This window comes from Propithecus coquereli, unplaced genomic scaffold, assembly GCF_000956105.1.
Source record: "Propithecus coquereli isolate 6110/MARCELLA unplaced genomic scaffold, Pcoq_1.0 Scaffold294, whole genome shotgun sequence".
Taxonomy (NCBI): Eukaryota; Metazoa; Chordata; class Mammalia; order Primates; family Indriidae; genus Propithecus; species Propithecus coquereli.
Genome location: NW_012148552.1, coordinates 3585139 through 3610686, shown reverse-complemented (window position 1 = coordinate 3610686; position 25548 = coordinate 3585139). Strand labels below are relative to the sequence as shown.

At 65.6% G+C, this 25548-nt stretch overlaps 2 protein-coding genes across 9 annotated transcripts in view; both read right to left on the bottom strand.

Moving 5' to 3' along the window:
* PLXNB2 (plexin B2) overlaps positions 1 to 18159 on the bottom strand; it is a 31420-nt gene extending 13261 nt beyond the window's left edge. Inside the window, exons 1-3 of one of the 4 annotated variants that reach the window (XM_012648771.1) lie at positions 18128 to 18159; positions 5063 to 5115; positions 29 to 1115 (exon numbers count right to left, since the gene is read on the bottom strand). In XM_012648771.1, coding sequence (XP_012504225.1) covers positions 29 to 1102 — 1074 coding nt within the window. In that variant the 5' untranslated portion in view covers positions 1103 to 1115; positions 5063 to 5115; positions 18128 to 18159. Of the gene's footprint in view, positions 1 to 28; positions 1116 to 5062; positions 5116 to 5456; positions 5480 to 9436; positions 9500 to 16182; positions 16257 to 18127 lie in introns of those variants that run through there. The other 3 variants (XM_012648770.1, XM_012648773.1, XM_012648772.1) reach the window with 3 other exon arrangements.
* Positions 18160 to 19567: 1408 nt separating this feature from the next.
* Positions 19568 to 25548, bottom strand: part of DENND6B (DENN/MADD domain containing 6B) — a 12280-nt gene continuing 6299 nt past the window's right edge. The window contains exons 4-20 of one of the 5 annotated variants that reach the window (XM_012648767.1): positions 25413 to 25525; positions 24810 to 24890; positions 24153 to 24258; positions 23983 to 24062; positions 23838 to 23900; positions 23537 to 23592; positions 21987 to 22109; positions 21800 to 21895; positions 21620 to 21714; positions 21429 to 21494; positions 21037 to 21101; positions 20859 to 20948; positions 20735 to 20788; positions 20287 to 20396; positions 20099 to 20201; positions 19938 to 20012; positions 19568 to 19865 (exon numbers count right to left, since the gene is read on the bottom strand). In XM_012648767.1, the coding sequence (XP_012504221.1) occupies positions 19743 to 19865; positions 19938 to 20012; positions 20099 to 20201; positions 20287 to 20396; positions 20735 to 20788; positions 20859 to 20948; positions 21037 to 21101; positions 21429 to 21494; positions 21620 to 21714; positions 21800 to 21895; positions 21987 to 22109; positions 23537 to 23592; positions 23838 to 23900; positions 23983 to 24062; positions 24153 to 24258; positions 24810 to 24890; positions 25413 to 25525 (1499 nt within the window). In that variant the 3' untranslated portion in view covers positions 19568 to 19742. Of the gene's footprint in view, positions 19866 to 19937; positions 20013 to 20098; positions 20202 to 20286; positions 20397 to 20722; positions 20789 to 20858; positions 21102 to 21428; positions 21495 to 21619; positions 21715 to 21799; positions 21896 to 21986; positions 22110 to 23536; positions 23593 to 23837; positions 23901 to 23982; positions 24063 to 24152; positions 24259 to 24809; positions 24891 to 25412; positions 25526 to 25548 lie in introns of those variants that run through there. The other 4 variants (XM_012648765.1, XM_012648769.1, XR_001137678.1 and 1 more) reach the window with 4 other exon arrangements.

The following is a 25548-nucleotide window of genomic DNA, read 5'->3' as shown; positions in this document are numbered from 1 at the left end:
GCACTGAGGACACGCATGGGACACGCACCAGCACGTGGCCGCCACACTGGATCTCGCCATGGAAGGGCTTGTAGAAGGTGTCCCGGGCTGCCTCCCGGGTGCCCGTGTAGCAGGCGTTGCGGTTGGCCTCCATCTTGGCGTGGACCTCCTCCAGCGGGAACAGGCAGAGGCCTGAGCCGGGTCCCCCGCTGCTCCGGCCGTCCCTGCTGAACACGGCGTAGAGCACCCTGCCGGCATCTGGTGTGGCCACGGAGGCCGCCAGGCAGAGGCCGAAGGCGGGGGCCTGTGCGTCGCTGGGGTCCTGGCACTGCAGGTCCATCTCCAGGTAGGAGTAGTAGTAGGGGTCCTGCTTGCACATGCGGGCCAGCAGCGTGCGGTTCCGGGCCGGGTGTTTGTCCTGCTGGTTGAAGACGAAGAAGACGTACGGGCCGTCCTCGAAGGCAGCCACAAACTGCTGCGTGTTGGTGGACAGGTAGCCGGCCTTGTAGGTGGCGTGGTCTGTGTAGGCCTCGAAGGCCTCCCTGCCGTCGGCCCGGTCCAGCAGGCGGGTGCTCACGATGATGCCGTTGTCGTGCGGCCCGTTGCCTTTGCCCACGAACAGCACGCGCTCGCCGCCGGGGCCCGTGGAGCTCACCAGCCCCACCGTGGCCACGCTCTCATCGTTGCTGGCCACGAAAGACTTCTCGCCGCTGCTGTCCTCGTAGAAGAGGCGTGTGGAGATGTTGCTCAGGGAACGCAGGGCGCAGATGCCCTTGAAGAGGCTGCCGCACTCGACCAGGCGCCTCTTGGGCGGGTCGAGCAGCAGCAGCTGGTTGACGTTGTTGGTCAGCGTGGCCTCGTGGCACTGGCTGGCCTCGATGGGCGGCGTGCACTTCTTGTTGTCCAGGGCGGGGCCCGTAGCTGCCTGCTGCTCCAGCTGCAGGTCGGCGTTCAGCTGGTAGAGCGTGTTCACCGCCCCCAGGTACACCACCCCCGAGGCCTCGTCCACAACCAGGTGGTTCAGCTCCGTCTCGCTGCGGAAGAACTCCAGCTTGCGGGGCCGCAGGCCCACGCCCACGCCCCCCAGGCCCAGGAGGGTTAGGGCCCAGAGCAGCAGTGCCATTGCCCCCTGCACCCTGTGGGAAGAGAGAAGGGTCAGGGGCGCCCGGACCAGAGAACCCTCGGTCGAGGCCCTCTCCGGCAGCCCCCGCCCAGCCCCTGTCCCGAATGACCAGAACACGGGCTGGGAGCGTGGTAGGCCCCCCACAAACTGGGGAACCCAGCGCCCAGTCCTTTCCGGCCTTCTCATGCCCTCTCCTCTCTGGAGATCGTGAAGGAAACCATTTCCCAGCCCTTCTCAAGTTCACCCTGTAGTCTAACCTACGACCGGGGCCAACCCACGGCCCCTGCCCAGCACAGGACCACCCAGGGAGACGGTGCCCTGGCCTCCAGCTCCAGGTTCCCAAAGCCCCCGCACCTCCAGGAAGTCTCCCGGGTGCTTACACATGTGCCCCCAACCCGGTGACCCCAAGAGCTCTAGGTGGTCGGGGAGGCGCTGACCACGCGTGGAACGCAGAGAAACAGAGACGCAGCTGGCAGCGAGGGGAAGCGCAGCTCAGCAAGTGCACACACTACTGACACCCGCTGCCGCCATAGCCGCTCTGACCACAGCCTGGCCCCACTTCCCCACCTGCCACCAGGGCTCTCCCTGGCGGCCCCACCCCCAGCCTCCTTGGTCTCCGCCAGGCCCCCTCCCCCGGGTGAACCAGCAGGGGCCAGCAGCGTCCACCCACCCTCCTCACCCGCCCATGCCCTCCCAGCAGAGCCTGGGGTGTGGGGACGGGGAGGCGAGGCCCTGGGACGAGGCTCCAGGAGCCGTGAGCAGCTCTGGACCCGCCAGGCCTCAGAGAGGGAGGCCGCCTGTGGGGCTGGGCCAGGCCACGTCTGTGCGTGCATCTGTCTAACTGAGCGAGCGGCCTGCGTGGACGCGAGCTGCTCCGGGGCCTGTGCCCGTGTCCGTGTGGATGAGGGAAGACCTGTTGGGAGGGGTGAGGCCGGGCTCAGCACCCCCAACCACAGGAAGATCTGAGGCCCCCAAAGTGGACCAGAACCCGTGTGGCCCCTCTCCCCAACTATGGGGCAGCAGCATCACGGAGACTCAGGAGCAAGCGGCAGGCAGGGCCGCTCTGCCTCCAGCACCCCCACCTCCAGGTGGCCCATGCCCCTCTCCCTCTGGGGACCCTGCTCTGTCCCAGGCAGAGTCCCCTGCACTGGTCTCCCCCACAGCTGCCCTCTCCCGATCCTCCGTAACCTTAGCTGAGCGCACCTGTGAGTGGGGAGCCCTACCACGGCACGTGCCGCGTGGGGGCAGCCACCGCCAGCTCCCAGCTGCCAACTCCCTAAACGGCCCAACGCTGTGCCCCAGAGGGGCTGCAGCCTCTGAGGACACCTTGAGCCTCACCTCCCTGCACCGTTCTGATCCCCTGGAAAAGCAATCCTTCCCACTGCCTGTTTAACAATTTTCAGTACAGAAAGAACAGGCCACAAGGTGAAAACATTAGAAGCCAGTAACCCTCTGTGTGCACCCGGCGGCGGCCGACACCTCCCCGGGACGGGCCTCGGGCCAGGCTCTGCCCCGGGTGCTTTCGATGGACTTTCTCCTTTGAGCCTGCAACAGCCCGTGGAGCTGCTGCCATTGGCCTGTTTCTCGGGAGAAGAGACTGCCGAACAGGGAAAGGAAGTCACCTGCCCAGGGCCACGCCGCCGGGTCGGTGGCTGGGATTCTGACCTGCAGTGGGGGCGGCACAGCCTCTGACCACTGCACTTCCGCAACCTGGGAGCGGGGGGAAGCTGTCTGTCCTGCTCTGGAGCCAAGGGAGACATACCTCTGGGCCCCGGGTTTGGGTGAGGCCACGTTTATCGGAACGGGGTGGCTTTTTCTCATGGACCCTGTGACCCTCCCGGCAAACCCGCTTCCTTCTTTGCTCAGGCCCCTAGGACGCCCCCAGCCAGGCTGTGGCCATTCTCCACTCCCATCCTGCATCCCTCTGTTCCGACTGTTCACAAGCTTCCTCAGACCTCTGGAGGAAGCTTAGTTAGAGCAACCAGCAGACAAAACCCTCCCACCCAGGGTCACCGTGTGAAACACAGGGCTTGGCTGGCCTCCGGCTCCCCATGGGGGAGGTGCCCTCAGCCAGGCAGCTCCTGTCTCTGCACAGAACCCCCACCCAGCACGCGGGTGACAGAGCCCGGTTCCTGCCCACACCCTAGGGACCCCTCGTGCCCACTGGCCAGCAGCCACCGGGAGAGGTCACCACCAAGAAGGTGGGAGACAGGGGCCCGGGAGGGCCCTGGCAGCTTGGTGGGGCAGAGGCCGCCAGTGCTAGGGCAGAGGTGCAGGTAGCCCAAAGCAGGGCCGGGAGGGAGGGAGGAGCCAGCGCGACTCCAGGCCTCACCAGGATGGGGGTGATCAGACTGGGGAGAAGACGGTGGCCTTAGAGGCAGGAAGATTCCATGAGCCCCTCAGGACCCTGGGGCAGATCCTGGGGGAGGGGGCTCCTGCCCAACCCAGGGTCCTTCTCTCTGGCTCAGCTGCCTGTCCAGAGGAGAGTGGAGGGTCGAGGGCTGGGACGCCAGTGACCCCAAGACTCTGCTCAGAGCCCGGTGCCCTAGGAGGGGCCAGATCACTCCCCACACCCGCTACAGTCACCCTGGCAGGCCCTCCCCAGGATGAGAAGGGCCTGGGCCTCGGCTGCCCCCTGCAGGCCCGGCTGCCCCCACCCCTAAATCCACCCAGCAGGGCCTGAGCCCACGCCCAGGCCCAGGCTCACCCAGCTCTGCTCCCGTCCGCCCAACTGCGAGTGGGGAATGAATGGAATGTACCGGGCGGAGCAGGGGCGGGGGCGGGGGCGGGGGCCCAGCCAGAGCGGGTGGAGCCACGTACCCTCTCCCTGCCCGTCCTGTCCTGTCCCGTCCACACGAGAGCTCAAGGCCTGGATCCATCAGGGGGACCCTGGGCACCACCTTTCAGGAAAAGCTCTGGCTCTGGGCCCCACCGGCCACTGCACTGGCTCCGGCCTGCACCTCCCGTGTGTGGGCCTCCCCCTCCTGACCCACAGGGCACTGCACAGAGAACGCTCTCCACCCCTCTGTCAGCCTTTCCTGGTACACAGCAACCGGGCTGAGCCCCCTGTGCGGAAGCCCATCTCTGTCCTGGCCCAGGTGCCCCCAGGGCTGGTACACCCTAAGTGCTCAATAAATACCACGTGTGCCAGCAAGGAAAACCACACTGGCCCAGATACCACAGGGCTCCAGGCCGCTGCCGAGCGAGCCCAGGCCTTCCAGAGTGGCAGGCAGGAGGGCTGGGACTCGCTCCACAGGTGGCAGCTCCCTGCTGCTTACACAGACACAGCCTCAGGTGACCTGCCTGGCCAGGCCCAGGAGCAAAGGATGACCCGTGACCACCGCAAAGCTCAGGCCAGCCATGCAGGAGGCGCCAGGCACAGCCAGCTAAGCTTCCTGCTGCCGGTGTTCCTGGAACAGGAGGGCAGGCGGGCAGCAGGAGCTTCCTGTTTTGAAGCTGTCCTGGGACCCCCACTTACTCAGGGCTGTGGGGATTTCCTCGGGGGCACCGGGCGGCCTCCTTCCTGGCTGAAGTTCAGAGGCGCACTTTCAAGAAGCCACACCACTGTGGCCTGCTGGACACCACCCCCAAACTCCCAGCTGCGATGTTCCGGAACCCAGCGCCCCAGCGCCCACACGCTGACCTAGGCTCCACCTGAACAAAAGCCTGGCCTCAGAGAACTGGGGGCCCCACAGCGCCCCATGGACAAGGAGGCTCCCACCCCTGCCAGGGTCACGCTCGCCTGCCTGGGGCTGGGCTGAGCTCTGGACCCCCCACCAGGCCACCTCTGTGTCCACTGGGGACAGGCCACGGGAGGGGTGCAGAGGGATGTGTGTGGCAGCAACCTGTCTGGACAGGGCCTCGAGGACACTGCTCAGGGTGGTTCAAGACACCCCCAGCCTCACTGTCTACACGGTCCAGCCACCCACGGCCTTCCCCAGGTGGGCACAGCCCCCTCACCGCAGCTCCAGTGGTCCAGTTCAGTTTCTGCTCCAGGCCGGCATCAAGATTCTCTAGGAGGCAAAGGAGAGACAGGGGTCACACCTGGAGCCTGGCCTGGCTCCCGGTCCCCTCTGCGCCCCCTTGGTGTGTGGGGGGGGAGAAAGAGCCTGCAGGACCCCACCTGGCCTCCCCGCAGAGCCCCTTCCTCAGACACCTCCAGGGCCCTAGCCAAGGGCAAACGGCTCACATGGTCTTCCCAGAACACAAGCCTGGCACACCCCTCTCCCCTCTGCTCAGGGCCAAGTTTATTGGTACTGTCTGCCTTTTTAGACTAGTTACATATATTACTCCGAATAAAATAAAAATTGTTTTCTGAAAATAGGCACACCCATGACCCTGAAATGCTACTTACTAGCTGTGTGACCTTGGGCAAGTTACTTAACTTCTCTGTACCTCATTTCCCCATCTGTGGAAGGGAGACAGTGACAGTAACAATGAGCTACCCCCAGGGGTTTTAAGGACTAAATGAATTCATTCAGGAACAGCCCGGGAGAATGTTACACTGTAGCGTGGTGCTTGCTACTGCACCCACCCATTCTGGATGAACCCCACGTCCACAGGCAGGCACAGACCAAGGCACTTCTAGGCATGTGGTTTGTTGTAGTGAAACTTTGGTACCCACGCAGCACCCACTGAGGACGCTGGAAACCACGTGGCAGATGCAGGTGGTGGCCTGTGTGGACATCGCACATCACCACACGGGTTAACTGCTGAGGGCCTGAAGCCCTCAATCTAAATTAAAAACAGCAAACTTTGGGGGCAGGAAGGAGGGGCCCGCGACAGCACAGTAACTTTTTAAAAAAACATGTCTTACTTGTCTAAACACAAAGAAGCGCACCTCACAGTACTTATGGCTCCTCCCCAGCCCACTCCTCTGGCTCCACGTGGCCTCAGGACTCAGCTTTCCAGGCCGGCTGTGACCACCCCAACCAAGGCTCAGCCACGGAACCCTGCTCCGGCTGCAGGGCCACTGCAAGGCCACCCCCAGCCCGGCTGGGTCAGGGGCCAGAGGTCCCACCAGGCCCACCAGGACCCTCCGCGTGCCCTGTGCAGCGTGCTCCCCTGCGTGCTCCCCACCCGCCCCCAGCAGGACGGCAGGACAGGCTTGGACCCAGGGTTGCGTCCAAGGGAGACCTGCGGGAGTGAGGCGGGAGGGGTGGCATGCACTACACCGGCACTTGGGGACGGCGCTTCCATGCTGAGCAGGGAGGGGGTGACCTGGCCAAGGGGCTGGGAGGGGGAAACTCAGCACAGCCTTGTGAGAGGAGCAAAAGGATGCTCCTCAGAAAACTCAGCAGCCAAACCACAGGGCACTGCAGGCCGCAGGGAGGACGCATCCTGAGAGCTGGACCCGCCCGCGCTCCTGGGGGCAGCCAGTGAGGGAGGAGGCTGCGCTGGGGGTGGCACAGTGCTCACAGTGCTCCCTTTGCCACCCCAAAGGGTCAGCTCCCAGCCTCTGTGTGCTCTGCGCCTGCTCCCTCAGCCTCGTCCAGCCCCTACACTTCTCCCCGTGGCACACCCCAAGCCGGCACCCTTCCCTGACCCAGGCTGGGGGGGCGGTCTGCTGTGGGCAAGGCCAAGGGAGGCCAGCCTCTAGCCAGGGACACCCTCTCCCTGCACAAAGGAGGGTCCCTCCCAGCTACTCCAGATAAAGGTCCCTCTCCCAGCCCACAGGCCCCCCAGGCCATGGCAGAGCCCCACCACTGGTGGCAGTGGTCACCCACCCAGGGCTGCAAGCAGGCAGTGGCCTCAAGGCCCAACTCTGAAGCAGGACTATTGGGTTCAAACCCTCACTCTGTCCCTTTCTAGATGGGTGATGTGGGCTATTTACAAAGCTGCTCTGTGCCTCGGTTTCCCCATGTGTAGCCTGGAAGTAATACTAGTCCCACCTCAGACGGCTGCCTTGAGGTTTGCGTGAGCGTCTGCTTTACTGTTCCCTGCAAAACTCCTACTATTCTTCGGAACCCTGAGACGCCCTCCCGGACCCCGCGCTGGAGGGACTGTCATTCACCCTCTAAGGCCTGTGGTCTTCATTGACTGACCCTCTGTGAGCAAGGCCTAAACACCGGCTCTGGACCGGTGGGCACCAGTGGGTCACAGCCCAGTGAACCAGGAAGGGAGGGTGCACTGAGCAGGGGCCCCGCGGCCAGTCCCCGGGCTTCCAACACAGCAGAAGTGTCTCATCCCCCACCCAGAACTCTGAGGGGCAGTGGCAGGCCAGGGGCTCTGGGTCTCCCCCACGCCTCAGACTGAGTAGAAGCAGCATGAACCCCTTTCCGGCTGGTTAACCTCCAAGTTCCCTCCGCAGGTTCCTTTTTTAACCAGCAGCCGCCAGGCCCCTAGAACAGGCGGGTTCTGCCCACCCCCACCCCACCAGGAAAAGGTGAACAGGCGTCTGCAGCGGAAGGACTAGGCCAAAGGCTGGGAGCTGTTGGCCCTGCTCTGAGCACCCCTCATCCTTCCCAGGTCTCAGCCCCACTGGCGGAGGTTTCTGGGGTGTGGGGCAAAGTTGGGGATTCTTTTCAGTATTTTCAAGCAAACATAGATTGAGCAATTTCTGAATGCTAAAATCAAATCAGCGCAAAGCAGTCAGGCCCAGGGGCAGGAAAAGTCTCAGTCTTGGGGCTGCGCTAGGCCAGGCCAACAGGCTGTGGGCTGGGGGGCACCAGGCAGGGCTGGGACTGGGGAGCAGAGGCACTCAGGCAGGGACAGGGACCAAGAAGGACACCCAGGCACTGGCGGACACAGAGGAAAGGACAGTTCAATCCCAGGCTGAGGTCCAGGTGGGGACAGGCGACGGTGGGGATAGGTAGGCACAGCCCTCCACCCCTGCCTGTGAGGGGGGGGTCCTAGCACTATGCAGGCCCCATCTAGGGGTCAAAAGCTTGGGAGGGCCAGGCGCACTGGCTCACGCCTATAATCCTAGCACCCTGAGAGGCCAAGGTGGGAGGATTGTTTGAGGTGGGAGGATTGTTTGAGCTCGCGAGTCGGAGACCAGCCTGAGCAAGAATGAGACCCCGTCTCTACTAAAAAATAGAAAAAATTAGACGGTGTGGTGGTGAGTGCCTGTTGTCCCAGCCCCTTGCGAGGCTGAGGCAGGAGGATCCCGTGAGGTTGCTGTGAGCTAGGCTGAGGCCAGCGCACTCCAGCCCGGGCAACAGAGTGAGACTCTGTTTCAAAAAAAAAAAAGGCCTGGAAGGGAGACAGGCCCCGCACTAGGGACCCCCAAGGTGGGGAGAGGCCGCTTCTGGCAAAGTGGGGGCTGCGCCCCCCAGGACAGGTCAAGGGGCTTCTGAGAGTGGCTTGCCCCGCCCGGGAGGGGGCTGCAGAGAAGCGGGAGACCCGCGACCGGCCGCCGGGGGCGGGGCCTCGGCTGGCGACCAGCGTGCAAATCCGCAACCGGCCGCGCCTGGAACGCCTCGGAAGAAGCAAATAGGCAGCGCAGCGCGAATCCCAGCCTCCAGCCTCCGCTGTTTTCACAACAAGCGCGAGAGGCCTCCGCCCGCCCGAAGCCCCCGCCCGGGCGCGCCCCTCGGAGGACTCCAGCGGGCCCCCGGCGCATGCGAGGGGCCTTCCGTCCCCAGCCCCGCCCCCACCCGCCCGGTGGCTCGGGTCAGAGTTCAGCCCCTAGAGCTCGCGGGCCGGGGAGGGGCATCTGCTGGGTGGGACTCCGAGCCTGTTACCGACCTGCGCCAGGCCGGGCGCCCCCTCCGGTGAGGACGGCCCAGGCCCCCTTCCTCCCAGGCAGAGCGCCCTCCCCAGGCGCCGCCGCCGCCAGGCTCCCCGGGGAGCGCAGGAGGGTTACCTGGGAACCGCGAGGGAGGACGGCGCGGGGCGGGGGGCGAGGACGCGGCGGCGGCTCCTCGCGGGAGCACCGGGGCTGGGCCGGGGGCGCTGCCCGCTGCCACTGGCGCGCCTGAGCTCGGCGGTCATCCGCCCGCGCCCTCCCGGTGACTCCGGCGCGCCGCCCCACCTGTCGGCCCCTGCGCCCCGCGCGCACTTGGCGGGGAGCACGTGGGCTCCGGCTCTCCGGACCAGCTTCGCCAGGCCCGGGGACCCCAGGACGCCCCGGGTGGGTGGGAGCCTGACTCGGAGTAACAATGACGGCGGTGGCGACGGTCACGTGGGCCCAGGGAGACTTCCCCTGGAAGCGCTCACCTGGCGTCAGGCAGGGCGGAGTGCTCGGCCGGCCATTACCTACCTGAGTCCTCCCGGCCAAGTAAAGGGCAAGGTGAGCACTTCGCCCCTGCCTCGGGTGGTCCCAGGACTCCTCCCGCCAACCTAGCTGCCAATCACGCATGACCCCAGACCCAGGGTGGAGGCCAGACTCACCCCGGCAGAGGCTGAGCTCTTTGCGCACAACCTGACTTGGGAGCAGGGGTAGGGCAGGGCGGGGCTCCAGGAACAGTCTGACTTCCTAGCCCCAGCCTTGCGTCAGCCCGAGAGCTCCCCCAGGAATCCGGGCCAAGGACACCTCCCAGGTAGAGGCTGTCACCAGCCTCTAGCGCGGGCTCCTGAGGCTGGCTCCTCCCTTTGGGTCCCCCTCCCCTGCAGTCTGGACTCTGGGTCCCAGCAGGAAAAGTCACCCCTGGCTGTTGGCAGTGATGAGGTCACCAGTCAAGCATCCTGGGTGTGCCCCAAGAAGCCCCAGGGCTTTTCTGCAGCATGCCTTAGGGTGCTCCCTGTCACCCTGCCCTGGCCTGGGTCAGCCATAGCCCCCACTTGCCTCCCTGGGGTGACCTTTCCCCAGCTGCACACAGCCACCTCCCAGCCCCTGAGTCTGAGGCCTGAGGCCGCCTGGCACTCAGGCACCGGTGGGCTCACCTGGCAAAGCGAAGGGTGTCTGCCCCAGCCCCTCCCGCTGTGCCCCCTGCAGCCTCCACACATGTGGGTGCCCTGCGACCGGGGCCCCCATGATGCCAGCCATCGAGCTGCCCTACCATCACTGCCTCCCCCAATTTCATGGCCCTCCTCAGCCTTCCCTTGGGCCACAGCCCACCTGGCACATCCAGGGCTCGGGGCCTCTCAGGCCCTTGGACAGAAAGTGGAATCCAGTTGGCTCCGGGGCACCCTCCCCACACGCCTGCGGAACCACCTCCCTCCTCCCAACAGCCCCCGTCTGGGCCCCAGCCACCACTCATCCTCCCTGGACATGGCTGCGGCCCCCTCCCTGGCCACCCCACTCCCTCCTTGTCCCTGCCCCTCCCTACACGGCAGTCCCTCAGGTCAGGAGCCCCCACTCGACAGGGAGGCTGAGGGGGCAGCGGGCACTGCCAGGCATTCAGGGCACAAAAAATGAGGCCTGTCGCCACTGCCAGGGGCCACCAGCTCATCAGGACGAGGAGGGCGCTCAGACAGCTGTCCGGTCACCGAGGGGCAATGGGAGGTGGGATTTGGGGGTCAGACTCCAACCCTAAGCCTTTCCGGCAACAAGACCCCGGTGCCCATGTCTGCCTCCCTGCCCGCAGCCCACCCTGAACTGCCCACACACGTCTCCCCCTTCTCCAGCTCACCCCCTACAGCTGGCAGGTCACAGACCAAGTCCTGGCAGCTGCTGGCCAGGGCAGCCAGGGGATCATGGTGGCTGCAGCTGGCCCAGGACCAACTCCCAGAGCCCCTTTTCCACCCCCGGGGGTGGGCACGGGGGCGGATGGCGAGGGCCCCAGCAAGCGAGGAGAGAGCAAGGCCTGTAATCTTGTCGTCAGCTTGTGTCAGCCTGTCAGCGCCTCGGCGGTCACCCCAGCCCCGCCTCCCCCATCACAGCTGAACCCCACAATTAGCTCGGGGCATTGCGCCAAGCCTGTGTGCCAGACACCACTGACACACGTGACCACACGGGTATAGGCACACTCGTCGCGGTGCTGATGGGAGAGTCCTGCCAACAGGGGTCTCACCCCAGACCCAGAGTCTGTCCCCAAGACAAAGAGCCTGAGGGAGAGACCCCAGACTCCAGGACTTGGGTCAGCCCAGGATGCCCGTGTGCATGACAGCGGGGCAGGGGGACAGGCTGTGCTCTGGGGGCCTGGGCAGGCCTGGAGTACAGGTTGAGGGAGGCACTGGGCAGAGGGACTCGGATTCCCCAATGAGGAAATGCTCAGGGCAGGCAGGGCAATGCGTGGGAGGTGATGCCCGCATGCGGTGGGGTTGCGTGGGGGGTGCCCGGCAGCCTCCCTGCGACGCTGCACCAGCTCCCTCCCGGAGGCCTGGCCCAGTTCGTGGAGGAGCTGCCAGCAAGGACACGTCCGTCCGGGTCTGGCCAGGGGCCACTGGAGCCTCCAGGTCTAGATGCTGAACTGGGGAGACCTCCAGGGAGCATGCTGGGCCTGGGGGTGGGGCAGGTCTGCCTGGGTCTCCCCGTCTTCCCACCCCAACCCTGAAATCCTTTTCTGGGTCCTGAGGTCTCTCAGGGCAGTCTCCAAATCGGGCCCGATGCCAAGAGTGGCTGGGGAGGCCAAGCCCCCAACTTCTCTGGCCAACCTTGGGGAGCAGCTCTGAGCTAGGAGAAGGGTGGGTCCTGCTGGGGCCCCTCCCTCCCACCACCTGCCCCTCTCCCGGCAGCTTGCCCAGCTCAGCTCAACTCAAAATAGCTTCTCCCACTCCCTGGGCGGGACAGGGGTGGCCCTGGTGTCAAGCGGGTGAGGCTGGGTAGGGGGCCCAGCTGGGCTCCCTCCTCCCCCTGCCCTGGGGGTAGCCACCATCTTCCCCAGAGAGCACTGGCGCAGCTCTGAACACACCTGGGGATGGTGCAGACCCACAGAGCTCCCACCTCCCAGGCTCAGGTCACCCCAACTTCCCCACCATCCTGCCAAGCTGTGGCCCCCCTGCCACGCTGGGGCCTGGGAATCGTGTGCTCAGGCCTCTTGACTCCCAAGACGGAACACGCTCCTGCGTCTGGGCTATCCTCAGACCCCCGGCGCTCGCCTAGATTCAAAGTGAGGACCTAGGTGAGGATGGAGCTCAGGTCCCAGGTGGGCACAGTGCCAGCCATGAAGTGCCCTCTCACCAAGGCCACCTGTGCTGCCCGAGGGACAGGCCCCTGGGAACTGCCTCAGCCTTGAGCACCCAGCTGAGGGCCGGGCAGGGCAGTGGGCACCTCCTCTGAGAAGCTCTCAACGCTGCCTGGAAAGGAGCCACCACTGGCCTCCAGCCCCTTCCCCAGCACCTGGGAGGACCCCCAGTCACCAGCCCACAGGTGCCCGGTCTGGCCCCAGCATGTGGCCACCTGGGAAGAGCCCCAGCCCTGCACAGGGCCAGCAGGCAGGAACTGTCCCAGCCACAGGAGCAGACACTCTGCCTGGCCCCCCAGGGGGCTGTGTTGACACAGGTGGCCTCCCTAAAGACTGACATCAAGCCTTTCCTCTTTCTTGCTTTTGCTGAGGAGGGGCCCAGCTGGGGCAGCACAGACATCTGAGTTGGACCCTGTGTTTCTCCACCCAGAGCCCCACATGGGGACTGTGGCCAGCTGTGCCAGAGGGGTGGGAGCCCTACCCCAGCGCCTGATCCCTGCACCCTGACATGAGTGCCCCAGGACAGGCCGCTGGACTGTTGGCAGAACTGAGGCTGCACCCACGCGGCCTCCGTCTCCCAGCCGCAGGCCCCTGTGCCTGGACTCAGCTGGCACCCGAATGGGGAACTGCCGGGTTTCAGAGGCCGTGAGCCCTCAGGGGTCTGAGGAAGACAGGGTCTGTGAACTGAGTCTTGCCCTGTCCCAGCGCCCCTGCTCCTGGCCCAGGGCGAGCCCCTCCCTCACCTGGTAAACCAAACCGCGACACCAAACAGCTCAGGTGTGACCTCAGTCAGTCTAGGGGGTGGCGGGGGGTGTCCTTGAGCCACAGACGTGGGGCCAGAGAGATGGGAAACAGAACCCCGACTCCAGGCCCTGACCGGCCCTAGGCTCCTCCCCATGGCACAGACATGGGGGTGGGGGCAGACCTGAGGGTAACCCCACCAACAGCCTGCTCTGCCGTCCGCGGCCCCTCTGGCTCCACCTGGGGCCTGGGTCCAATCAATGGCCGTCACAGGCTCACGAATTCCGCAGAGCAGAGTACGGAAGACCCATTAGGGTGGGTGTCGCACTGGGACAGGACGGCAGGGGCCCAGCCAGTCCCTTCAAATGCTCTGCCTGACCGGGAGAAGGCAGCGAGGCCCAGAGGGCCGCCATGCCCAGGCCTGGCTTGGGGTTAGGGTGGCTGTGGCTGGGCAACGTCCTCCCCTGGTCAGCAGAAAGGGGACGGGGTCCTCGGAGGAGCCTGTGCCAGGGGATGTGAAACTACGGAAGGGAAGAAAGGAGAGGAACCATGTGCAGTCTGGAATCAGGAGGGCAGCCAGGGGCAGCCACCCGCAAGCCCCCACACACCCCCCAGCCAATTACAGCCACTGACCCACAGCCTGCAATGAGCCCCACCCCACCCACAGCCCACTCCAAACGCAAACAGCCACCACCCCCAGGGGAGAGGCTCTGCCCAGCCAGCCCCCAGTGAACCTGACCGCCTTGCAGAAGGGTGGTCAAGGCCGGCCCCTCACAGGCCAGGGCTGGGCTCGAGTCCTGGTCAGCTCACCACCTTGTCCCACACCCATGTCCCGGGCAGGCTCTGGGTACAGGAGGCCTCCATAGGTAAGAGAACTCCTCCCCACACCCTCGAGGCCAAGTGGGAGGCCTGGCTGAGCTAGAGGGACCGCACTTCTGCTCCTGGGGAGACCGCGCCTGGCACCGCGGCGCAGCCTGCCTCGCTCAGAGAAGGGACAGCATGGGGGGTGACGGACGCCCAGCCTCTCCTGGCCAGGGCACCCCCTGCCTACACCCAGCACCCCAGGGGGATCGTCGGCTCTGGCCCCCGGACTCGGGAATGAGGCAGGGGACAGGGCATGTGCCATATGGACCCCTCCCCAGGCCGCCAGCCCACCCCAGTGCCTTCCAATCCAATCCCTTCTGCTCCGCTGGCCTGGGCTGGGGCCAAGCCCCTGGGCTTCCTGCACTCGGGCCCAGCTGCCAGCTCGGCCTCCCCAACATGGTCCCCATGCAGGCCACTGGGCACATGGCCTCAGGCACGTGCGGGCCTGGCCTCGGGGGCTGACCTGACAGCGTCTCCGGCCGCAGCCTCCCCACCTGTGAGACGGGCCGACAGGTGCCACATCCAGGTTGGGGCATGTCTATCAGTCGGCTGCTGGTCAGTGAGTCAGGGGTGCTCACTCTGACATACCCCCCCATCCGTCGGCTGACCCATGCTCCCCCCCCCCCACTCAGCTCTCCTCACTTGGCAGGTAGTTGGGGGGGGTAAGTGACCTGCCCAAGGTGTATCCCTGAACTTGGGTCTGGAGGGTGGCCTTGGAGGCCTTAAGTCTGTGCTGTGGGGCTTCTGGGGGAGAAGGGGGTCCCCTGGCTGGGTCCAGAGCTCCTCCTGTCCCTCCGGAGGGACCTGGGCCCACTCCAGGCTGGGCAGGGCCCGCTGGGGCCAACCCAAAGGTGACGCATCCCCTCCCACCCTGCCCTGCCCCCAACCGGTCTGAGCAGCCGCTGCAGGAGGTGGTGGAGCTGCCCAGACTTGCCTGTCCCTCCCTCCTGGGGCTCTCAACTCACGGCCCCGGAAGTGGATCCCTCTCCCCCTTCGGGTGGCTGGACACGGCTGGATAATCCAAAATAATTCCTTCTTGGCAGGCGGCCCGTGGGGGAGGGGGGACTCGCATTCCAAACCCTTGTTTTTCTCAGTAACTTCCCTCCTTTACTGGGGCAAGGAACCCCTGGCCAGACCTCAGGCCTCCCCCAACTCCTCTGATGGGGGGGGCAAGGGGCCGCCAGCAGCTCCTTCTTCTTTGGGAATTGCGGTGCTGATCCTACCCTCCTAGGGACCCTCACCTTGGGGCAGGGGAGGGAGAGCTCCTCCCCCCACAGTCCAGCTCCCCAGTTGCTCCCTCCCTGCCAGGGCAACATCTGGGCAGGGGTCAGGCCAAGAGCCCCCACTCTGGGCAGCTGTACTCTCCTGGCCCTGCGCAGGGCGCCTGAGGGGGTGTTTTAAAGCCACACAGACTTGTGCTTCAAGGCACAGGACCTGAAGTTAGACATTCAGGAGGAGCTCCTTGGGCAGGTGAGGGCCCAGAGAGCCCTCCAGGCCCCAGAAGGTTGGACTGGCTTTGGGGCCCAGCCTCACCGCCCGTCCTGATCTCTGCCACAGGCCACAGTGGACACAGGCCTTTCTTCCTTTTCCAAGGAGCTGGGAAGAGGAGTCAAGTGACGTGGCAGGAAACTCCAGGGCTCTGGAGCTGAGACCCCCAGATAGGGGAGGCAGGACCCCCAAATTCCACCAAGTAGCCTGACCACAGAGGAGCAGGAGAGCACAGCTACCTGCAGGAAGAGGCTCGTGGAGGTGCCCGCCAGCAGGTGAGAGAGAGGCAAGGCCGAAGCGCTGAGCACCTCCCCACCCCTCACCCCCAGTTCTAAGACTTCCTGGGTTTCAGGGTGTCCACCCAGATAACGCGCCAATGAATCACACCTGGGTTTGCAGAGGAGACCCTACTGAGGAGCAGGCCCAGGGCATGGGGTTTCACCAGGTCCTGGGTGCTGGTCTCCACCACCCGAACACTGCCCCAGGGGACGTGGGGACTGCCAAGGCCTGACAGCGTCCGGCCCCCTGCGGAAAGCCCCGCCAGGCCAGCGTCTGTGCTGGCTCAGCCTGGGGCTGGGGGCGCGGAGCTCCTGCCCATCGGGGCCGATGTCCCCTCGGTGCGCGGATCTCGGGGGCTGCGGAGGTGGGGGGCTTGGGCGGAGAGGGTGGGTCCGGAACCGGGAGGGATCCCACGCGACTCCAGCAGGACGCGGAGCCCCAGCCCGGCCAGGCCGTCTCCCGGGCCCCCGCGCCGCAGGCCTCGCCGGGCCCGGAGGAGCGTGGGGCGGCAGCGGCCCGGCCCGGCCCCGCCGGACGCGCAGGCAGACGGCGGCCGAGGCCCGCGGAGCCCTCCGGGCGGCAGCCGCCGCAGGTCCCAAGGTCCCCAGGCCCGGGCGCGGCGGCCGGGGCGGAGCGGCGCCGACGGCGAAGCCCCCACCGGCGCGACGCCCCCGCAGGCCCCGTCCCCGAGCCCCGTACCTGCGCGTCCGCCGCCGAGGCTCGATGGCGCCGGGCCGCGCTCGGCGCTGCGCTCTGGCCCGCGCTGCTGCCATGGAGACCGGCCTTTGTGTGGCCGAGGAGGGGCCGGAGCGCGCGGGAGCTGCCGGCCCCGCCCCCGACGGGGAGAGGGGGAGCGGAGGGCGGGGAGGACGCGGGAGGGAGGGCCGGGCCGGGGCTCCCCGCGTCCCCAACCTCTCGGGGCCCGGCGGCCGCCTGGGCGCGCCGCGTCGCGGGTAGGTTCGGCCGGGGCTCAGACCCGGGTTCCCGCCAGGCAGCGCCCTGCCCGCCCCGCCGCTGTCCCGGAGCGACTGCGCCCACAGATGCCCCTCGGCCTGGGCACCACCCCAGGAGCGCCCCAGGCGGGAGGGCAGCTCGGAGCTCTCGGTAGAGCCGCGCTCCCGCAGGCCGCAGGAGGGTCCTCCGGGTGCCCGTGTTCTCTCCGAGATGCGTGGGGCAGGAGAGCCTCACCGCCAGGCTAGGGACAGGCCGGCCACACCTCTGCCACTTTTGGGCGTGCTGGCCCTTGACCCTTTTCCAGAAGTCTCAGCACCCCCAACCTCCTGGAGAAAGAGGGCACCTGGCAACGCCCTCAGGACACACCCCTGGTCCCCAGTAAGTCTGGGACCTCCTGGACCCCCAGCAGCACCTGAGGACCCACCACCCCTGGGGTTCCACTTCCTGGGCTTGAGCTGGCCCCACTTCTGGCCTCCCAACCCCCATGCCCTGGTTCTGAGGGAGGACCTGGGACCGTTCCCCAAACCCTAGCCCTCACCCACACACAGGGACATTCCCTCCCTGGGGACCCACCTTCCACCCAGACTTGCCCGCTCCTTGCAGATGTGTGTGCTTCCTCCTGCGCTCCTCCGCCCTGGAGACCTGCCCCCAGTCGTCAAGAACTCCCCCAGCCAGACAGATGGAGCCATTGAGGAACTGCTCCGAGTCACTGCTTAGTTCTTTCCTGAGTCTGCCTTCCCCCAGCCCCACGCAGCAGGGCCTCTTCCAGCCCCAGGCTTCCCCCTTGGGCCCTGAACCACAATCTCCCCACGCAGAGGACCCCACAATTACCAGGGTCAGACAGGGTTGCCAGCTCTTATCCAAAAAGGAAGTGAAAAGACAAGCATTGTGTCACAAAAAGACAATTTAATAAACCAAAAAATGTGGGAGGGCCACTATTCCAGACTAAAAGGGAACCTTTAAATAGAAGGCAGGAAGCTGGACGGAGAAGAGCTATCTGTCCCCAGATGTCCTCGACCCAAGCCCCTCCCTGGCCCCGTCCCAGGCCTGCTCCCAGCCCTCTCCAGCCTCTCAGGGCTGTGGCCCCTGCCCCTCAGCAGCCCCCTCCCCACCCTGCGGCCCTTCCTCCCCCTTCATTGCCTGTCCCTGGCCTGGGTGTGTGTGGGGGGGGGTCAGGCCATGACCCTGCCCAGGACACGGGACAGAGGCTCCACTGCTCAGAGCTGACCTGACCCTGGGTAGGCAAGGGGGCCATCTGGGGGACAGGATGGAGCCAGCAGGTCCCCATCCACCCTGGGCTGTGGCCCCCACTCTGCTTCTTCTGCACTGGCCGCCAGGCCCTCCGGAAGAGGCTCCCTCCTGCTTCTACCCCTCAGCCCTGGATGCTGCCCACCCTGCCAGTGTCCCTTCCCCCCGAGCCCCGCCCCCAGTGGCCTGAAGGATGAGCCACTCTGGGAAGGCCCCACCTGTGCAGGTTTTAGCCAAGGGTCCTAACTGAGGGCAGCGAGTGGCAGGACCTCCACCGTCCCCTCAGCCCCAGCTGTGCGGGCCAGTGTTTCAGCTGGCCACACCGCAAAATGGTGGCAGCTCTGCAGAACCCCCTAGAGACCCTCCCCTCCACAGGGAAGCCGGCCCCTCAGTGCCAGTCAGGGGCAGGCCGTCTGGTGCCGCATTTGAGTTCCATTCTCACCCAGGCTCTCGGCTTGGCCCTTTCGAAGGACAGGTTTACCACTTCCATCTGCCTCCACTCTGGCTGCCTGCGCTTGTGTCCTGGACCCTGCACCGGACTGTCTGGGCTCACCTGCCCCCCTCCATCACCCTGTGCCTGTGACGGGGACAGTGGCAGGCTGCCCTAGGCCATGGTCAGGGTGGACAAGGCCACATGTACAAAGTCCTGAGAACAGTACCAGGCACGTGGACACCTGGCTTGTGTCCGGCACTCAGCCAAGCCCAGCGTGGAAAGTGGTCAGCGGCCACCTCTGCTCACTGGAGGATGTGGTCTAGGGAGTCCCAGTGAGAACCCACGAGCCCATGACACCTGCCGGAATCGCACTGAATGAGGGCTGTGCCTCGGACCGGATGGGGGCTTCAGCAGAAAAGGAAAGCCCTCCCCCAGCCCTGAGCGCGTGTTTCACCAGGACCCAGGCTCAGGGGGATGGACCGCGCCTTGCCCAGGCCTTGCAGAGCACAGACTCAGTCTCCACGGACGGGCCCTCCCAGCAGCTACCCTGTCAGGCATCCGCACGGGGCCTGCTCTTTCAGATAAGGAGTCTGAGGGTCTGAGCGCCAGGATACTTACCCGCAGCACTCAGTGGGGTGATGCTGAGCTGGGGCTTGGCTGCAGCTCTGGGTCCACACCTAAATGTCCACCCTCCCACGGGCCCTGACAGTGCTGTCACCATGTGCTGAACGGAGACAGCCCCCTACCTTGCTAGGCCCAGTGCTTGGAGGCATCACACAAGGCGGACAATATGACCCAGAAGTGGCACCTCTTAGGGACCCTCATCTCTCACCAAGGAGCTCAGCTGCACCTTGAGGCTACAGAGCCATGGAGGTTCCAGCTGGGGAGGCAGAGTCAGGCTGCATGTGGGGTGTTTGGACACAAGGGGACCACTAGAGCACCTGTCCGTGTCCAGGCTGGTGCCAGGTGGGGTGTTTCGGGAGCAGGAACCGGGACGATGCCGTGGACCCTCCAAGGGCTGGGCGGAGCCTGCTCCCCCAGCAGGGGTGCTAGGCTCAACACTGCCCTGCCCACCCACCCCTCTAAACCACTGCCCTGGGTAGGTGGGGCCGAGAAGGGTGCCAGGGTGGTGGGCAGAGCTCCCTACTGCAGAGCGGGGCCCCCCCCCCACGCCAGTGACTGTGGGCAAGACGGGCAGGTGGGCTGTGCGAGGAGGGGCCTGTCAGCTGCCTCCCTCTGTCCTGGGCCGGGCAGCCCGCTGGGGCTAAAGGACACATCAAACGCCTCGTGTGGGCTCGGGCAGATGGACACCAGGAGGTGGATGTGCCCAGAGCAGCGAGGGCTCACAGCCCGCCCCGCCCCTGGCCTGCGGCCTGTGGAGGGCAGGTGGGACCCAGGAGGAGGGGAGGCTCTGCCAGCACATAACCCCCCAGTAGTCAGGGACCAGGCTGTGGTTCCAAATGTCACGTTTACTGCTGGGACAATGGTGGTGCAGGGAGGGGAGCCCCGAGCCTGGGCGGGGGGCCAAGGCCTGGGAGCTCATGCTTGGCCGGGGGCCACCGCCGCCGGGGAGCGGGAGGCCCGGCCAGACCTCGGCCCTGGGACCGTGCACCTCGGCCCTGTCCTAGGGAGGGCACAGGACGGCCTGCAGGTCCTTGGGCAGGGAGCAGATGACCATCTCGATGTACAGCTGCGCCCGCTGCAGCGTCGCCTCCTTGACGGGGAGCTGGTGGGCCTGTGCCCGCACCTGCAGGGGCAGCCGCGGTCAGGGGCAGGCGCACCCACTCGCCAGGCAGGGCAGGGCTGGGAGGCGTCTCACCAGCTTCTCCCGCAGTTTCAGGACCAGGTCCACGACCTCCACCTCAGACTTGTCCTTCATCCAGCTCTCGATGTCCTGCCAGGGACGACAGCAGGTCCTTGGTCCCTGACCCGCCCCCCGCCCTGGGCCTGGGCTGGGTCCTCCACCCGGGCCTCCCTCACCGCCTCACAGATGGCCTCGAGGTGCAGCGCCTCCAGCTTCTGGGCCATCTCCCTGTGCCGCTGCCGGTACCAGCCGTCAAAATGGGGGGACTTGAAAAACCTCCTGTGGGTGTCAAGAGGCAGCGGCTGTAGGGCTGACCCCACGTGCTGGGGTGGGCACGGGCAGCTTGCACCCACGGCCCACCCACCTGTAGAGACCCAGCCAGTCGCCTCTGAGGATGCAGGTGAGCTGGGGCCCCGCGTGCTCCAGGCTACGCAGGAAGTCGTCCTGGCTGAAGGGGCGGATCTGCGGGGGGGTCTGAGACAGGCCAGGTGAGCCGGCACTTGGGGGCACAGCCTCATGGGCCCTGCAGACACTTCCCAGACACACCCCTTGCACCTCTGAAGACCCCAGCCCCCACCCTGCCTGGGACAGATACCAGGACGGCCCTTCTTAGGGTGGAGGCCCTGAGCCCCTCTGGGGATCCTTCCAGACCCTCTCCGTCAGGTGCACGGTGGCCTCACACCCTGGCGACAGCTCCCACGCACCCACAGCCTCCTGCCCCCTCCGCTCCACGGGGGCGCCCGTCCCCAACCTTCCCTCCTCTGGGGTGGGGGTGCAACTCCACCCTCCCAGGCCCCCACCTGGACCCCCACCTTCCAGGGCGAGATGCTCTTCTGCAGGGGCATGAGGCTGGCCATGTAGTGCTCCTGGGGGGAAGCGCAGTGAGCCTGGGGCCACGGCCCCCTGCCTGCCCACCACCCTCCACCCGGGCCTCACCAGGGGGATGATGAAGCTCTGCGTGAGCTCCAGCAGGTGCCGCCGCAGCAGAGCGCTCTGTGCGTCCGAAGGCCGCTTCCTCTGCACACCCTGCAGGAGGCGGGGGGCTGAGCCCCAGGCAGCCTTCACAGCACCCGGGCACCCTGTGTCCCCAGCCCCTGTCCCCACCAGCCTGCACCTTGAGTAGCCGCTTGAGCAGCGCCTTGTCCCGGTGGAGGTGGGCCGTGTACGAGGTGTAGAGGCCTGGCGGGAGGGCAGAGCTGGCACCCTGCCCTTCGGGGCCTGAGCTCCTGCACTCCCATGGCCCACGGATGGGTGAGGGGAGGGCATCGCATCTGCCTGCAGCCCCTCCCCTGCACCCGCACACCTCGCCCCACCCCGGCCCCAGACACAGAGTCCCACAGAAGAAGAGAAGGGAGTGTTCCCCCACCCCAGGGACTGAGCCCTGCTGCCTGAGCCCTGGAAGAAGAGGAGGGGTAGTCGGGCCTGACTGTCCCACCCAGGAGACCTGCCAGCGCAAGACGGCCCCCTCCACGGCACAGGGGACTCCAGCACGAGGGGAGCACAGACCTGGCTTGGTGTCGAGGGTCTTCAACCTTGAGGGCTTTTTCAGCTTGACCTGCTTAGGAAGGTCCCCTGCGAGAGGTGCCCAGTGGCCCGGTCAGGCCTGCAGCTCTGGCCACGCCCACAGGCTCAGCCCTCCCGGATCCCACAGGGCATGAGGCTCCAGACCCCCACCAGCACCTGCCCAGGACCCTCACCTGACATCCTGGGCTCCCCAACCCGGAGGATGTGGGGCCAGTGCTGGAGTGTTTTGATAAAGAAAGGGTTTGTGACTCCCAGGACCACATTTGGTCTAGACGGAGAGAGAAGAGAAGAGGCAGAGACAGGCCCGGGGAGGCGGGGCCGGGCATGGGCAGGCAGGGAGGACGCGCACTTACGGGGCCTGCGCGCGTGTCGTGAACTCCTTGAACTCGCTGTCGTGGATGGTGAAGTAGGGGCGGAAGTCGCAGCAGAACTTGAGGGGCTGCAGGCAGCTACGGGGGAGGGCGGCAGGGCACAGGTGAGGGGCGGCTGGGCACACGGGACGGCCCAGTGCCCCCGCCTGGGGCTCAGGCAAGGCGGTACCTGGTGAGGGCCAGCACCATCTCCGAGGACACGTCGGGCGAGGGTGCCAAGACCACCAGGGGCTCCCCGAGGAGCATCAGCTCCCACAACGTCTGCACGTGGGTGAGCACAGGCCGGAAGCACCTGTCGCCGGGCAGGGGCAGTCGGGGAGGTCAGGCGGGGGTCAGGCGGGTGCGGAGGGGAACCCGCGCGTGTGCGTGTGGCCCTGCTCCCCTGCCCACTCCCCCCAGCTCAGCCCTCTCAGCACAGTCTGGGCTGGGACCCGGCTCTGGTGAACACGGGGCACCGCCCCAGGGGAAGATGGTGCCGAGGACATTTGAAGACACACGTACATGTCAGGCCACCATGGCCACCATGACAGTCCATCTGTGTTGGGCCTGGCCCTGGGAACGGGGGACTCAACCTGGACCCTGCCTGGGAGGGGCCGGCAGTCCTGCAGTGGCCCTGAAGCCCAGGTGGGGGCCGCTGACCCTGATGGGACACCACACCCAGACCCTTGCTGTCACCCTGGGCCCTGGCCCCTTGCCTTCAGCCCTTGGTTCCTGCAGGGCCCAGCTCAAAGCAGGACGGTCTCAAAGCCCAGCTCCCTTGCAGACTCACGCACAGAGGCAGAGAAGGGTAGCCTCAGGCTCGAATGTCTCCCTCTCCCTGCCACCTGCCTTCCAGAACCTTCCTGCCCACCGTCCCCATTTACTCTGAGTACAGACACTTGGGCTTGGTTTCCTTGTCTGCACAATTCTCCCTGCAGAACTGTCCCTTGGGCTCCTCACCAGTGGTCCCTCCAGGCAGCCCCGCCCTGAAATGGCCACGCATGCACACACACACACACGCACACATACAACACCCCCCCACATACATGCACACACCCCACATATGCACATACCCACACACATGCATACATACAACACACACGATATACCACACATTATACACATACATGCATACACATGCACACACCAGATACACCATATACATATATACACATACATACCACACACATACATGCATATACCCCACACATGTAAACACACCACACACATGCACACACACACACACCCCACCCCACATACATGCACACACCCCACATAGGCACATACCCACACACATGCATACATACAACACACACAATATACCACACACTATACACATACATGCATATATATGCACACACCACAGATACACTATACATGTATACACATACATACCACATACATACATGCACACACCCCACACATGCAAACACACCACACACATGCATACACACAACACACACACACCCCACATGCATGCACACACCCCACATAGGCACATACCCACACACATGCATACATACAACACACACAATATACCACACACTATACACATACATGCACACGCATGCACACACCACAAATACACATGCCATACACATATATACACATACCCACACACATGCAAACACACCACGCACATGCATACACCCCCCACACCCCATCCTACATATACACACACATGTGCATGCATGCACACACCACATACATACACACATACATGCACCCTACAGGGCTCACCTGAACAGGTCCAGCTCGTGGACGCTGGTGAGGACCACGGGGGCTGGCAGCAGGTTCTGAGGGAGGGAGGGGGTCAGGCCCCAAGCAGCACCTCTCAACCGCCCAAGGAGAGCCCTGTGGCACCTGCCCTGCACGCCTCCCCCCGAGCACTGGGCAGGATGGGGAGCCCCAGCCCTGTACTGAGACACGGTCTGGCAACCCCGCAGTGTGGGCCAGCAAGGCAGGTGAGGTGCCACCGGGCCCAGGAGTGGGGCAGGTGGGGCCCCCCCCACTCAGCCTCGGCCCCCGCCTCAGCTCACACCTCCTGGTCTCGCTGCTGTGGAGGACTGGACTCAGGCTTGTCCACCCTGGACGGGACGCGCACCTGAGGAGGAAGGGGCAGCTGCCGAGGGAGGGGCTGTCTCGGTGCACCTGCAGCTCCCGCCCCCCAGCCGACTGGCCCTCACCTGGACAACAACTCCCATGACAGGTAGGTTGAGGGTCTGCCCAGGCACAGGGGCTGGCCACTGGTCAATCTCACTGCAAACTGTGGACACAGGTGGCCAGCGTCAGGAGCACTGCCCAAGGAGAAGCTGCCTGCCAGAGCCCAGCAGAGCCATGCCTGACGGCCACTCACCTGCTTCCAGGCAGGGCGCCAACTTGTCAAAGTACTCGGGGGCCATCAGGCTTAGCAGGGCCTGGAACAGCCGGACAAAGGGCAGCCGGGACACCAGCACCAGAGACTGCAGGGCCACAGGGCCGGTCAGAGGGCGCCTGGCTCGGGGACCCCTGAAGCCAAGCTCACATCCCACCAACCCCACAGGACAGACGGCTGCCCCAGGAACGGCCCAACTCAGACCCCAGAATTATTAGACAGAAGAAAACCCAACATCTGCCTCACAGGGAAGGGAAACCCCTAGATGACAGCGGGGTGGGGCTGGACCCTGGGGCCTTCAGAGTGACATACATGGTGGCCAAGATTTCTGGAATGATCGCCCCAGGGGCCAAGCAGCTTTGACTTTCAGTGCCTGAGTTCAAGGATGAAGCTGTTCTATCCCTGAAGGTGTGATGAGCGCCTGCTACAGCCAGCAGTGAGGGCAGGAACGTCCTGGGCCGAGACAGCGGCCTCGGGCCCCATGCTGGGCAGGGAAGGGGCCCAGTCCCCAGAGGGGCTGCAAGGAGAGCTGGGCACAGTGGCACCCCACCCCGGCCCAGCAGGAGGGTGGGCACTCCTGGAGGCGCAGGGCTCCCGGCCTGCCTCTCAGCGGCACCCCCAGTGTGCCCAGCAGCTCACCTTCTGGAAGTAGCCCCTCTTCACAGAGCTGTCCTTCACCTGCCTGAAGTACACGTAGCCAAAGTAGTGCGCAGGCTCCCTCTGGAAGCACAGAGCACAGAGCTAGCCAGGCCCTGCCCCCCAGACCACCCTGCTAGCCCAGGGGCAGGGCCGGGGCTGCTGAGGAGAGCAGCCTGGAGAACCAGCAGCTCTGATGTCCCTGCACCCTGGGGCCTGCCCTCTGCCCACCAGGGTGGAGGCGTCCCTGGGTTAGGTCCTTGGCTCAGAGGGGGGACCACCCCACTGCAGGGAACACCCTGCTGACACAGAAGGAACCAGCCCACACAGGGCCCCGCTCATCAAGCTGCACCCTGTGCAACTGCGCAGATGCCCAGCCACGGACGCGCGGTGCAAACCAAAAGCTCCAGGGGCCCCTGTGCGTCGCCAGAAGAGCTGGCCCACCCCTGTTGAGGACGGTGCCTGGACCTGCAGGGCAGGTGGGCCTGGCCAGTGCCTCCCCTGCCACCCGGGCCCAGGCCTTCGAAGGGGCTTCTCGCTCCAGCCTCGTCCTGGTGGGGCCCCTAGAACAGGGCGGGGGCAGGCAGAGAGGCGGCCAGTGCTCACCTGCAGTGCCGCGGGGGCCCCGCTGTTGTACTGCCTGTCGTCGGCGTGCCAGGGGCTCCTCTGCCCTCCACACTGACGCATGCGGAAGCTGAACTGAGTGTCCCCAAGGCAGCCTGAGAAGGGGCAGCCCCGGCAC